This window comes from Sciurus carolinensis, chromosome 10, assembly GCF_902686445.1.
Source record: "Sciurus carolinensis chromosome 10, mSciCar1.2, whole genome shotgun sequence".
In the NCBI taxonomy this organism is placed as follows: Eukaryota; Metazoa; Chordata; class Mammalia; order Rodentia; family Sciuridae; genus Sciurus; species Sciurus carolinensis.
The window spans coordinates 103195555-103210749 of record NC_062222.1 but is presented as its reverse complement, the minus strand read 5'-3'; the positions used below and the strand labels follow the sequence as shown (position 1 = coordinate 103210749).

The following is a 15195-nucleotide window of genomic DNA, read 5'->3' as shown; positions in this document are numbered from 1 at the left end:
ACTACTTAATGACAAAATAAGTTTCACATAACTCTCATATCACATAAAGAATGAATATAATTAAGTAATTCAGAAGTACCAATGATCATACTTACCAGGTTCCTTACTAGTTACTTGGAAGAATATCTTCTAGTTAAATGTGCTGGTAGGTTGTAGCAGAAAGAGGTTACTATGTAACATTGTAGGAACTCCAAAAACAGTAGATGATGCAATCATCAACTGCCTATGAAACCAACTCCCAGTATAGAGAGTAAAATCCTCTACATTTCTCTCCCTTTCCAAATGATTATAACTGTTGTAATGAATGTGGTAAAGTGTTATAGTAAATCTAATACTTAAGTGTCAGTAGTTAATTATTACATTTCTTGATATTCATGTGGATCCCTAAATGACACAAATATACATGTAACAATAGTAAATTATTAAGGCATAGTCACATAATTCATTTTTCCAATCTAATGGATATGAAATAGTACCTAATTTTTATATCATCATGTTTCCTTGATTGTCAGCAAAACAGAATACTGATAAAAATTTGTGAGTACAGAATAATGCTAAATGAATAGCACCTATTTGTATATATTGGTCATTGGACTTATGTGAATTATATTCCACTTAGTTTATTTCTTATTTTATTAAATTTTATTCAACTTCATTTGAAAATATATATTAGGTGATTATTGTGTACCATGCATTTTCCTGCATGTTGAGGATACAAAGGTGAATAAAACAATCCCCAGAGGAAAGTTCATAAATAGAAGATGAAGGCTTAAACTCTATATTAATATTAATCTTTTACTGATAGTGTGATAGTGTGTCATAAGTCATTAAATATCTTTGAGACAGTTTTATCATTCAACTTTTAGAACTTAGAGCTTTGTAAATCCTTGGATGGTGAACAAATATCAAAAGCTTTTGTAACAGGTAATTTAGGACTTCATTCTGAAAATGGTAAAGTGGACATGTTATCATTTCTTTCTCAGAAATCAACCAAAAGTAGCAAAAACAGAGAAAATAAAGTCCCAATTACCATCATTGATAAACAAGAAAAATGAGAAAATCCGAATCACAAAATTAATGGGATGGCTTTGATATTTGAGGGAGCCAGAAGAATGGCCCTTTCTGAAGTTAGGGGCATAGTTTTGAACAAAGTCAAAAACGAAAGAAAGAAAAAGAAAAGATGCATGTTCTGCAGATGTGGGTCTTTTCTAAAACCAGCTTGCTAGAAACAAAACAAAGTGAAATGAAAGCCAAAGTCAATCTGCTGAGATTGAAGGAAGAATAACCCAGAATAATACGTCTATATGTGCACACAGCTGTGTTTTTCATGGAAGAAGAAAGTTTCTGCATTTCAAATAGTCCTATAGCTGTCTATCTTGGCTGCCTGAACATTGAGGTGTTGTAGGAAGAGTTTGGGAGTATGTGATAATTTATATAATCAAAGGGAAATGTTTTGTAACAGGTAATTGTTAACTTGAGGGAATATTTTAAATTTAAAAACTTCCTATACTACACAAACAGAACTTACTTCAGACTATATGAATATAGTCATCATAAATGTAAACATCAAATATGACTTGATCAATATCATATTGTCTATCTTGAGATAGATATTGCTGATTTCAGCAAATATTTCTGAAAATACTTTCCAGTTAATCTGTATATGATCATTAAAAACAAAAGTGATCCATAAAATCATGAACAAGAAATGGACCAAAATATTTTGTCTCAAGGTTCCAGTAGCTCTGTGCTTTCTTGTCTCAAATGGCTAGTTTTATAGACACTTGTGAGTATAATTTCCTATTTTACTTTAATTTAAATTTATCTAAAAACAACCCTCAAGCATGTGCCCTGTTTGTAGCCTGAGGGACCCATATCTCAGGCTAAGTTGTTCAGAATAAGGTAGACACATTACCCCCTAAGTGAGCCAGTCATTTACTCCTGCCCCTGGAGAATTTTAACCAAGCAATGCAGAAACTGCTAGTCTGTAGTGCAATTCAGGTGAAGGTTTTACTGAAGAAGGAAAATGCAGGTATTTCTGCTACCTGGACCTCAGGACTTTCCTGTCCCCAACTTTCCTGATGCTTGGTTGATCAATCCTTCACTGGAGCTCAGGTGATACCCTGTAGTTAGTCATTCATGTATTTGTTTATTTAGTTATTTTGCTTAAGCACAATTCTATTATTTAGGATTAAAAGAATCTTATACTACAAAAGATCTTGACAAACAGAGTTAGAAAAGGGAAGATATATGTCTCTTGTTTCATTTTATATTGGTAGGGAAGAGGCAAGATGACCAGGGAGAAGAATATTCCTCCACTCACCATCAACTGCCTGAATTCAACATAAAGTGAGGCAGTCAATGGCAAAGCTTGTTACGTGCACAGTTCTTCAGCAGAAAGTAACCTTGTCTACCAACAAACAACATTTTAAAGGAATAGGTTTTATTAACTGAAAGTATAGTTTATCAAGAACATTATTACTACTTCCAATTTACATAAAATCTCATAAGGTCATAACTGAAAACTAAATGAACACTTGGTCTTACTATGCTCAACTGAATTAAGCTCAGGATGGCCAATATTTTTAATGCAGTTATTAGGCATATGAATTTATTTTGCTATGCTGAAAAGCTCCTTTTATTATTATCTGACCTTGGAAACATTTCTTAAATAAGATTTTGTAAGTCAAACAAAATAACTAGACATAATTTTAAACAATAATTTTCCAAGTTTGTCACGAGGCTGGATGCAAAAAGAAAGATGGAGGAAGGATGATGGTACTTGATCACCTGGTTCATCTTTTCAGTTCCAGTGTAACCATTTTGATATCATTATTTTGAATATGATTTCACAATCATCCACCGCTACCCTCTGCCTTCTTGAATATGGTTTCCTTACTTTTCATTAATTAGAATTCATTATAGCTCATCATTTCTCAGCTAAATTTTAAATATGCATTATGTAGTATGAATAAAAGGATTGTTATGTGTTTCCCTGATAATACATGATAACAATATGTATAATAAAATGTTTTAACCTGATTGTACAAGTTGCTATTTAGTAGTTCAATGCAGTGGTTCTAAATTTCACACACACACATACATGAACAATATGTACATGCACACCCTTCTCATTATCAGTTACTTCCTCTGTTCCCATTCTTTTCTTCCATCTTTCCTTCCTTCCTCCCCTCATTCCTTCTTTCCTCTCCTTCTCTCTTTCAATCTCCCCCTCTGTGTCTCATAGGAGGAATTATGACCATGATCTAAAATTGTACAGTTTGGGATCACTGAATAGAAATGACAGTCCCCTTGGCATTGGGTTTGAAATATCAGCAATCCTAACCTATTTTAATTTATGTTGTCTAGACATACTGTACTCTTATTAATTTGTTTTCAAACTACAAAATTCTCATGTTTTACAAACTTTCCAATTGGGCAATATTTCTACTGAAGATTTTGACCTTCAAATGATTTGTAATTATGATCACTATTTTCTTAATTGAACTATCATTGGAATCTATTCTACAAGTGGTGATATAATTTAATTTTAACAAGAAAGAACAGTAATAAAATGAAAATTTAATTCCATATTTGTTAAAATATTGATGTATGATAAAGAAATACTTATGCTAGGAAAAACAGGACTCTAAACAACACAATGGAAAAACAATAGGTTTCCTTGCACATTCTGAGTATTCGTTAAGTATTTAAATATATATAAGAAGTATCATTAGAAAAGTTTCTTTTTCATTCCATTTGAAATACTTGGGGAAGATTCCCAATGGAAGATGATGATAAGAGTGCAATGAAAAAAATACTCAGAATTATATAATATTGGAAAAACTTAGATGGAAAAAAGAAATGAGTTTATACATTTTTCATATGTGTCTCCTAAGTAGGAAACCAAGTTGGTCTGCCTTTCTCAACTAAGTTAATCTCAGGATGGCCAATATTTTAAAGTTAAAGATTATTAAGTAAATGAACTTTACTTACATTAAGTTCTTATATAAAGAAACAATTAGCCTACCAGGGTTAAGTCAATTTCTAAGATGTTCTGCTCTCTCAATGTATGTAAGATTTCAGTAGTTAATTTAGATATATCACCAAATCATTCTGTGAAAAGTGATATTTTGTTAAATCTCTTCAACTGAAAAACAATTTTGTTCAGTTCAACTTGCTTAATGTGGTCCAGGCATGCATTCATCAAGTAGAAGCTAAATGTGGAATTTCTGCCCTCACTGATCTTAAATTTGTTTAAAATGAAAGAAATTCACTCTTCCACAATAATCTTAAAAGACAAGCTTTTTTCTAGGGTTCTCAACACATTGTGTTATTCTCACCATGATCCATGAATGTGAGAATTTTCTTTAGTTTTCTGATGCTACATCGTGCCTAGAAAAGTGGCCTGGCACAAAGTGGGCACACAATTATTTGTTGCAGGAATGAGTAAATGAACATGTATCCTGTAAATTTTGTAAGTGAAGATAACTGAATTCCTGAGAGGTTTAAGTAACTTGCACAAATTCTTACTTCTAGTCAATTGGCATAGGTAGGATAGACTAAGAAGATCGAGCGCATTGCTTCGTAGTTAACTATTTATTTATTTATTTATGAACCACTCTAAGCTAATGTAAGGCAGGGCCTAGGGCATTACATATATCACTAGCACCCACCTGACCCAATGTCTGACACACTCTAAGGGTCTAATAATATCTTAAAACTCACAGAACAAGTGAATGAATGGAAAAATATGAGAACTCATGGTGTTATTTTCAGGTAAAATTAAGGTGAATCTAAAACACAGGCAAGTATATCTATCGGGTAAAACAGGAGAATTGTGATAGCTAATGTTACATAAAACTATTTAATTTTTAATTTTCTGATATTAGTACTAATTCATCATAATTAAAACATAAGTAAAAACAACTGATTTATTTCACAATTGAAATACAATTTATGAGTTAATGTAACAAGGAAGATATGAGTCTTATGTGAAGAAAACTAAAGGAGTCAACTGAAGAATATAATGACACAAAAAGTGAAGACAAAGTAAATATGTGGCTATAAGTTGTTATAAATATCTCATTCCCAAATTGTTTAATTCAGTTTTAACCAGAATCCTATATTTTATAACAGCTTAAAATCTATTTAAGTCTAACAATCAATATGACAGTTAATAAGAAAAAAAAATTGGTAGATGGCATTTGTACTGCCAGAGTTTATATATACTATGGTTAAAACCTTTTATATATACCACATACTATAGTTAAAACTGTACTGTAACAAAACAAAGATATCAGTGAGAGCCACACATGGTAGTTAGTGTAGGCCTGCAATCTCAGGCATTCAGAAGGCTGAGGTAGGAAGATCAGTCCAGGTGTCTTAGTGAAACCCTGTCTCAATATTAAAAAATAAAAAGGACTGGGGATATACCTTAGTTGAACCCCCTAGTTTCTATCTCCAGTAACACCAAAAAAAAAAAAAAAAAAAAAAATCAATGAGAACAAAATTAAGTATCAAAATCAGATTCCAAATGTATGGAAATCTATTATAGGATAAAAGTGACTAGTTGATTTATAAATAAACAACTGAATTATTCAGTAAATTTATTGAAATGCAGATTAATTCAGAAGAAATCAAAATAATATTCCTAACTCACACAGTATAATGAAGAATAAGATATAATAAAGTATAAAATAATTAAAGAAAGTATTGAAAATGGTTTTTGTCTTTTGGGGTGAGGAGACCATGAGAGGTAATGGATAACCACAGTAGGAACAGAAAAAAAATTTAAAAGAATTTATGAATGTCATGGGTCACTTTAGACAATGTTAGAGACAAAACATCAGCCGACAAATATTTATAATATAGTTAGTATACAATAGTTCAGAGGGGAAAAAGCAAAAAATACATTACATTTTGCTAACATTTACTGCTTGCAAGAGAAAAAAAAATGTGACAAAAAATTTAGTCATAGTGACAAAATTCTGTGACATAATTTTAACCACATTGACAAAATATTAAAGATTTATTACATTAAGGACTGATAATGATATGAATGAATGCCACTTTATAGCTATTAATAGAATGTAAGAGTGGCTTTATGATAAGTAATTGGACAATATTGATACATATTTTGAAACAAAAGGCATGTATAGACACACACACAATTTTCACACCAGACAAAATGCAAGTGAGATAATCTATTATGGAATGATTTCATAAATTATACCTCTATAAAGCAGAATATTGCACCATCATTAAAAGGAGGTTAAAAAAAGGTATTTAGATCTAGAAATATATCTATAATTTTAGCACAGAGTGTTTCATTGGTTTCAAAAAAGATTTGGGGAAATTCCTAAGACTAATGGAGCATAGTTCATCTAGTTAGACACAAGAATGTAAAATTCTATTCACTAATAAAAAAGGGATTGTGTAATACCAAAGTAGTATTTTTTAAATTAGTAGATAAAGTGGCATATACTTAGATCATAAAAATAATTATTAAAATGTTTTTCTAAATGTCTTCGGTTATAGATTTGAAACATTTGAAGTTTATTAATTGATCCTTAGTATACCAACAAGTGCTACTAATAAAGCAACGCTCTTTGCCAACTTTTGAATTTTTGTTTTTGTTTTATTTACTTTGTTTGGCAGGTCAACTTTACTATTTAAAATGGAGTGTAGAAAACTAGCAACCATGCATTCCATGTCTAATCTTCAGGGGTGTGGTGAATATCCAGGGATAATAAGTGTTCTTTTGGAATCACTTACATATGAATATTTTTAGAGGAAGAGAAAAAAAACTTTTCATTATAGTATATTTTTTAAAATCATCTGTGTCCTGTTTTTCTATTTTTAGTTTGTATCCATATAGCCTACTAGCACATAAGTTAGATTAAGAAATGATTCAACCTTTCATGACATTCACATTTTGTAAATCTTTGATACATTTATGCACCGGATAAATGTTTTAAGGCTGCTAAAATTTTTGCAAAGTGAAATCATCATATTGAAACTTTAAGTTATGAAATACATAACAAAACCTTAAAAGTGAAAAAGATGGAAATTAATACCTCTGAATATAGAAGCATGTTTTTTTCCTCAGAATCTTAAAAATCAAACTGAAATATTTTCGTTAACATAAGATCCTTTTGGACCATTCACTTGAAAAAGGAGAGAATAAAAATAAGTGCGAAAGAAACAATCAACCTTTCCTTCTAATCTATTCCAGTTATGACAATAACTGATTTTTCAAAAAAAATTATTACTAAGGAAATCTCAGAAATAAATATATGTTCATAAGCCACCTGCACCCAATAAAAACATCATAGAATACAGAGATATGAGTAGTTCTGAAATCCAATTCAGTCAACATGGTTACTTCACTAATCATAAAGCTATTTTGTGTAATAAGTACTCCTTACTCCAGACATTGTGCTATATGCTGAAAAATAATTTTATAATGGTACACGTCAAGGATGGTTGAGAGGTGAGCGTGTTCCTGTACTTAGGCAATTCACATATTATATAATTATAAATGATGGTCCTAAAAATCTACCCAATGATTAACTTAGAGACCAGATCAATTCTAGAGGAGTGTTTGTTCGTTTGTTTTGCTATTCTGGGTATCAAGCACAGGATCTTACACATGCTAGACAAGTGCTTTACCATTGAACTACATACCGAATCTCATTCTACCAGTCTTAATGCTATCTGGGGAACCAAATCCAACCAACTTTAAAATGTTTGTATTAAACCAAATGTATTTTGATAATAGATTTTCTGATCCGCCCACTCCATCTACACACTGAAGAGCAGGATCTATCTAATTTAATTCCATATCCCTATGGCTTCACATAGTCTCCATTACTTTGTCATTCAAAATTTGTCTAAAACTAAACAGAAATGTAAAAATTTTATAATACATATTTCCTGGGAGAAAAGGATTGCCACAGTTCAAAATTTACCTATTAAACTAAATTATATACCCTTTAGTAGGATGTCACTATTTTAATGCCACAAGATAGATGGCCAGAGAAGAAAGTTTTCAAAAAACTAACAAACTATGAAACCAGAGCAGTGGTCACAGTTATATTATCTGTCTCTCTACACCCTTCACTAATAGTCCCTTGAACTTGTGCATATGACAACTGGCAGAATACAATCTTTTCCCAGAGTTGCATTGATGGCAACCTCCTTAGTATGTTCACTGCACCTCATCTAGAGTTCTAAGTAGTGGTTACAACATTTTATCTCTTTTACTTGTTTCTATTAATGAACCATCTCAACATAAACTACCAGTTAAGTTCACCAGAAGCAAGGTGTCAGATTTCTCTGTCCTGTGCTTTCTACATGTATATATGTATGTATCACATATCCTGAGCTTCTTACAAATATGTATATATATATATGTACATATGTGTGTGTATGTATCACATATATATCATATATACATATATATATGATATATATATATCCTATTTGTACTACACCAACACAAAGGGCAAGGACTTTATCTTGCTTTACACTTCATCTGCAGGTCCTCAGACCCTGATTACATACAAACGCTGAGTAAATAGTTGCTGAATGAATGATGTTTTTAATATATGTTTACAGAATGTATTAGCAGCTAAGACTATTTTCTGAAACAGGACTTGAGTTTGCCAAACTATTTTAGTACTGAGACAATTCAATTCTGAGACATTTAAAAATAGAAAGAAAATCATAAATTTATCTGCCTGCAACAGAGTACAAGAAACTGCTATCGGGCTTCTGTTTGAATAGACCTAGTGATTAGGCATCCATTATCTTGTTAAAGGACCTCTACATGGCATGAAAATCTGCCTTCGAGTAATATTCACTACTTGGTTATGGTATAACTGCACAACTATGCATCATAAATTCAACTGTGATTTTGTATAAAATCCTTGAAAATAAAGTAGCCATTACTCAACAAAACTTATCTACACAAAAAAAATTCTTGCTTTTAATTCTTTATCCTATTATCATCTTTTCTTGATCAAGGAGTTCAGGGTGTTGAAGTTTTTCCTAAAATAATTTCTCTAGCAGTGCGCATGATATCCCAGAAAGTACATAGTACATGCAGAGTAGATTTTTCTACTTACTGTGCTTCTCTCATTGAAAGGACAATTACACTATCTTTCTTTTCTTTTTCAGCCTTCCCCAGAATGTCCTTTCTTTCTCTTACCCTTCTGTCCTCACTATGTCTCTTCTTTCCTCCTTCCTTCTCTTTCTTTCCCTTCCCCTTTATCCACAATTTCTTTGATTTATATTGTATTTGTAATCTGAGCGGTTTGACATTTAAGAATGCACGCTTTAACTGAGTGTGGTGTCACATGCCTGTAATCCCAGCAGCTCAGGAAGTAGGAAGTAGGAAGATAGGGAGTTCAAAGCCAGCCTAAGCAAAAGTGAGGTGCTAAGCAACTCAGTGAGACCCTCTCTCTAAATAAAAAAGACAATATAGGGCTGGGGATATGGTTCAATGATTGAGTACCCCTGAGTTCAATCCCCAATAATCCCCCCCAAAAAATATTTTTAAAATAATGCAAGCTTTAGACATAGAACATTTGTATTTGAGTTTTGAATCCAACACTTACCACCAAAATGACTATTAATAAGTTTGCAAAAAATCTCTGTGCCTGTTTTTCCATTTGAAAAATGGGCAAGTAACAGTATCTAAACTTTTATTCTCCTTTCCTGTTTAACTGGCAATTTGATTAAATATCATCATCTAGGCTGGATATTTGTCATCAGAATTTTGGAGACATTTTCTCCATAGTCTTCTGATATAGCTGATGAGAAATATTATGACTCTTCAGTTCTCTTTTATTGATTGTGATTTGCTCTCTCAGCTTCCTCTAGTCTCAAAAATTTAAATCCTGGGGCTATGTTTACTTATTTTGACTAAAAGTTTTTTTTTGTTGCTGTTGTTTTTTTATTAAAACTGGAAATGTAGATCTTAGCAGATAGACAGGCTCCATATGAGTAATACTCCTGTCTACTGTATTCACCACTATAAACTTACCACATTACTCTATGTTCCATATGCAGCAGGTATTCAATAAACGTTTGTTAAATAATGAATAGGTGATCTCTCCCAAACCTAAAAGGTATTGAATTACACACAAGGATCTAAAGACTTTATTCTACTGGATTTAAAATTCCTTTAACAAAGATCAATAATACTGTGATTTACTGTGATTCTACAGAATAGATGTTATTCTGTCTTTCTCAGACAAAATAGTAAGTGCTAGGTTCTTTGCACAAATTTTCTTTCTTAGTCTTAAAATAATCTAGAAATAGAGATGACAAATGAAAACTCTCAGCCTCAAAGATTTGTCTGAAATTATTCCAATAGGAAATGGCAAAGCTGAAACTATAATTTAAATTCGATGGTAAAATCCACTTGGGGCTGGCCCATGTGAATTAGTCTCCTAAACCTTCTGCATTTATATCCATTCCGCCTCTTGCCTTGTCACATTCATTGACTGTAAGTGATGACATTTTCTCAAGATCTCAACAGCCACCTTTCAACTTTCTATCCTTCCTCATCTATCCTCTTTGGGCCTCCATCTTCATTCTTATATCCCAAAGCAATTTTAATCGCATTTAAGAAACTATAAAATATTGTATTCTTCTATTTAATGTTTGAATGAAATGTCAAACACTTCCTTTTATTACTTAGTCAAATGTGCATATCATAGTATAGAATGGGATGGAATTGAAGAAGGGTATTGTTTGTATAACCTAAAAAGACTCTACACACAAGGGACTTGTCAATTATGACTTTTGCGCTTTATCTTCAAAATCATGTTGTCGCTTGGTTCTTTAAATATGTAATTAACATGGAGCATCATTATTTTTTTTCTCAAGCTTTCTTGGTTATCTTCAGTATGTTATTAGAAAATTAAACCAAAAATCTAGACAACTAAAGAAAACTCTTTCATTCACTACCATGCCCACAGAAATAACTTTAAAGTACATTTTAAATGCAATTATATTTGAATATTTTCACTTGGGAAACTTAATGCTACATTGTATGATTATTGATCCATGGAAAACTTTTATATAAAAATGAGTTATTTTCCTTGAGCTTTACTCAGAATACAACTTGTTGGTCAAAGCTTATCACAGTTTGTATTTCAGAACAGATAAATCACAAGGTGCTTTTTCAAGTCCTTCTGAAAACCTGATTATAGCTAGATTTTTTTCAACATTATAAAGAAGCTAAAGGAAGCTGAGTAAATTTAAACCAACTTGAACAGAGACCACAGGGTCTCCTAGTGAATGAAACACAGGATCCATAACTACAGCTTTTAGTTATAAAACAAGGATCAGTGTTTACAGTTTACCAATACAAAAATCAATACAATATTTCTCCTTTATGCTTTTAATGAAAACTAATAAAGAGATAAGGTATTAATTAAAGGTTTTAGCAAAATTTTTAATGAAAACTTATAAGAAGAGAAGGTTTTGCTTCTGATTAAATATAAGAAACAATAGGGACTGGAGATGTGGTTCAGTGATAGAGTGCTTGCCCAACATGCAGAAGAAAGAAAGAAAGAAAGAGAGAGAGAGAAAGAGAGAGGGCGGGAGGGAGGGAGGAAGGAAGGAAGGAAGGAAGGAAGAAAGAAAGGGAGAGAGAGGGAGGGAGGAAGGGAGGAAGGAAGGAAGGAAGGAAGGAAGGAAGAAAGAAAGAAAGGGAGAGGGAGGGAGGGAGGAAGGAAGGAAGGAAGGAAGGAAGGAAGGAAGGAAGGAAGGAAGGAAGAAAGGGAGAGAGAGGGAGGGAGGGAGGAAGGGAGGAAGGAAGGAAGGAAGGAAGGAAGGAAGGAAGGAAGGAAGGAAGGAAGGAAGGAAAGAAGAAAGAAAGAAAGAAAGAAAGAAAGAAAGAAAGAAAGAAAGAAAGAAAGAAAGAAAGTAAGTTAGCTAGGCATGGTGGTGCCTCATCATAATCACAGCTACTTGGAGGACTGAGGCAGGAGGATCATAAATTTGAGGTTAGCCTGCACAAATTAGTAAGATTCTGTCTTGAAATTAAACAAACCAAGAACTGCGGATGTGACTCAGTGGTAGAGTACTTGTCTAGCACGCACATGAAGGAGATTCTGGGTTTAATCCCCAACAGAACAACAACAAAAGTTGGCTAACAGTGGTAATCCCAGCTACTTGGGAGATTGAGACTGAAGGATTGAAAGTTCAAGATGAGCCTGGGCAATTTAGTGAAACACTGTCTCAAAATTAAACAAAAAAAACAAAAAGGGCTGGGGACATGAACCCCAAGTACCACACACACACAAAAGCTTCAAATTTGGTAAATTCCAAAATAGATGATTTGAGATGATTGTGAAGATTAATTTATTTATTCTGACATCAAAATACTTACAAACAAAACTACCTGTGGTCAGTTTTGCAAAGATCCCTCAGAATGAGAAAGAGAAGAGTAAATATGATCATACATGGTTTATGCATTTAACATCAATTATCTCTATGTAAGTATTAAAAGCAAGAAAAGTTCAGCACAACTTTAGCTACTTTAAAAATGGAAGTCATAAACTTTCATGAGGCTCTAAGAGCTAATTATAACAACAGATTTGTTTTTAATGTATATTCACTGAGTGGAATAATACAGATTATCTGTACTATTATGATAAAATGAATTATTTATCAATTTAGCTGTATAACATTCACTCATACACATGGTAAAAAAAGTATATGGCACCCACATTGACAAATTTCCCTTTTGGGAACTACTAAGAAAAACCAGTGAAGCAACCCTTGAGTCATTTTATGTGTCAATTCAAATCTTATATGCATTGAATGTCAATACTGGAAACAATCATAAATGCCTACTGCTATCCTTCATTTTTTAGATTAAGCAACTGAGTCCAGACAGGTTAAAGATGCTTGACATGCATGATTGCGTGTTTAGACTGCTAAACCTGTGCTTGCCCACCACACCACTGAGTTCTTTAACTCTGAGAAACTGGAGTTCAGGAGCCAGTTGCAATTACTATAACATAAATAACCTCAAAAACAAAATACACCTACTTAAAGGATTTCTTGAATGAACAACATGCTTTTTACTATGTACTTTGCCTATAAGGTTGAAAGAGAAAGTTGTCCTTACAACTACAGAAGAGTATACAGGTTGTTACTTCAGAAAACCACTAGGTAAATTTGCTTTTACTCTTGTAATACTATGAAGATATGTGTTCTACTTAAATATCCTCTATAAAATTCTGTAATATATTCAAAGAAATAAGTCAATATGATACAACATATACAAGGAATAATTCATTGATGAGCATTTTGTTATCATATAGAATATTTGCCATTCTTAGGGAAATAAATAAATAAACTGAAACTGTGAAACCAGAAAAAAACAAATGACAAAAATTTTCTGGCAAGACTGAAATTACTCATACTTTAATCCAATCTCAATTTTCTTAGAGAAAATATATTTGTTCTATCTGCCGGTAATGGCAAAAGAAAATACTCACTCTAGCTATACAATAAAATTATGATAATAATTCATTTTAGCGATGCTACAGTTTTAAAGGCACGTTTCTATCTTCAAAGTTCTTTACTCAAGTTCTAAAAAGAATTATATAATACTATAATGTATCTTAAAAAATGCACTTATTTAAAATGAGTTACATGATTTGGGTAGCGTGGCCCAGACATATATAGCACCTACATTTTTTAATCAATATATTTTAATTCATTTCACCCTTTATTCTTTCACATGATCTAGGCATGATATCTGAGCATTTTATTTTCCTACCAGAATGATTTCAAAGTTTCATTGAAAGGTACTGCCACCCAATCTTATTCCTCTAAGGCTGGAGGCTTGTGATTGGTAATATCATGCACACATACAGCCAAGATACTCATTATCACCTTACATTTTGCTAGTGGACAGTCAACCAAAATAAAAACCACTCAAAACCGGTTTCAATAAAATACATAGGGTCATTTCTGTCTTAGAAATTGCACATTTTCAACCTTGATAGAGATTTTAGTCAGATTTATAATCTTGTAAAACACTGGTTTATTCCAGAAAGTTACTAAAGAATAGGAGGGGAAAAAAACCCACTGTATTAGTATAAAGAAAAGCATCCAACAAACCATGCATGCTGTTAATAAGAAGTTTGTGAGATAGCTCTGTCTTTAAAATGCAGAATCATCCAGAAAGTTCATCAATGGCATTCATTCACTAAATTTAGTAGCAAAGTCATTTCTACTCTCCTACAACCCTTCCCAGTAACTGAACCTTCACTAGTTTGTACTCTGCTTGAAGTAAGAAAGCAACTGAACAGATCTCAATGCTTCAGAAATAAGCTAATTTCATGCTGGGAATGAATAGATACAATGGGAAAATAAAGTGATGGTAAATAGTACACAACTTCCTCAGGAAATGAAATTTATTTAGAATGATTTAAAGAAAGGGAAATACGGGGGGAAGATTTGGATATCAAAGAATAGTTTTAAGTTTTTTAATTTACTCACCAGTTTCCCAAATGCAGGGTCAATAATAAGAACATCAACCTCACCCCTCTACTTTGACTCCACAGAAGAAAAGGGGAGAAGAGAAAAGCATTCCAAGAACCCATCGGGATCTCTTTTTCTGTTGGTACTGCACGAGCCCAATCTCCAAACCAGGACTTTGCCTCCCACCTCAGCAGCAGCCGAGCGAGTAGGAGCAGGGAGTGTGTGGAATGGCAATACACCTCCTAACCAGGTAGGATGCGACTCCCAGCGGAACTAAGCAGGCAAGCCAATCAAATCCAGAGGATGCTGGCATAAATTATCTTAAAAAGAGTTGGACCAATCAGCGGCCCAAGGAGGCGGGGCTTCTCCTACTAGAAACCGAGCCCAGTAGGGAAAAGGGCTCCGTTTTTCTAAAAGAAAATAAACCTCTACTTCCTCCCAGTCGCAGAGAAACGTTTGAGTGGCCTTGACAGATCCGCTCCCTAGGGAAAGACTGCCTCCTTCTCCTCCACGTCCCGCCCCCGGCCTTCCCTCCTGTCTCAGGGAAAATGCCTCTTTTCCTCCCCTGGGTTTGGCTTCCGAATCTGTTTTTCAAGAGAGACCAGGGAGAAGCAGGCAGCTTCTGTTTTCCCCCAGGCTCCGGAGAATTCTGTTCATTTTGGTTAATTATCTTTTGTT

At 33.1% G+C, this 15195-nt stretch overlaps 1 protein-coding gene across 1 annotated transcript in view; it reads right to left on the bottom strand.

The window, feature by feature from the left end:
- Positions 1-14738, bottom strand: part of Gabrg1 (gamma-aminobutyric acid type A receptor subunit gamma1) — a 93700-nt gene extending 78962 nt beyond the window's left edge. The window contains exon 1 of the mRNA XM_047567570.1: positions 14536-14738. Coding sequence (XP_047423526.1) covers positions 14536-14639 — 104 coding nt within the window. The 5' untranslated portion in view covers positions 14640-14738. The remainder of the gene's footprint in view (positions 1-14535) is intronic.
- Between the last annotated feature and the right edge of the window lie 457 nt (positions 14739-15195).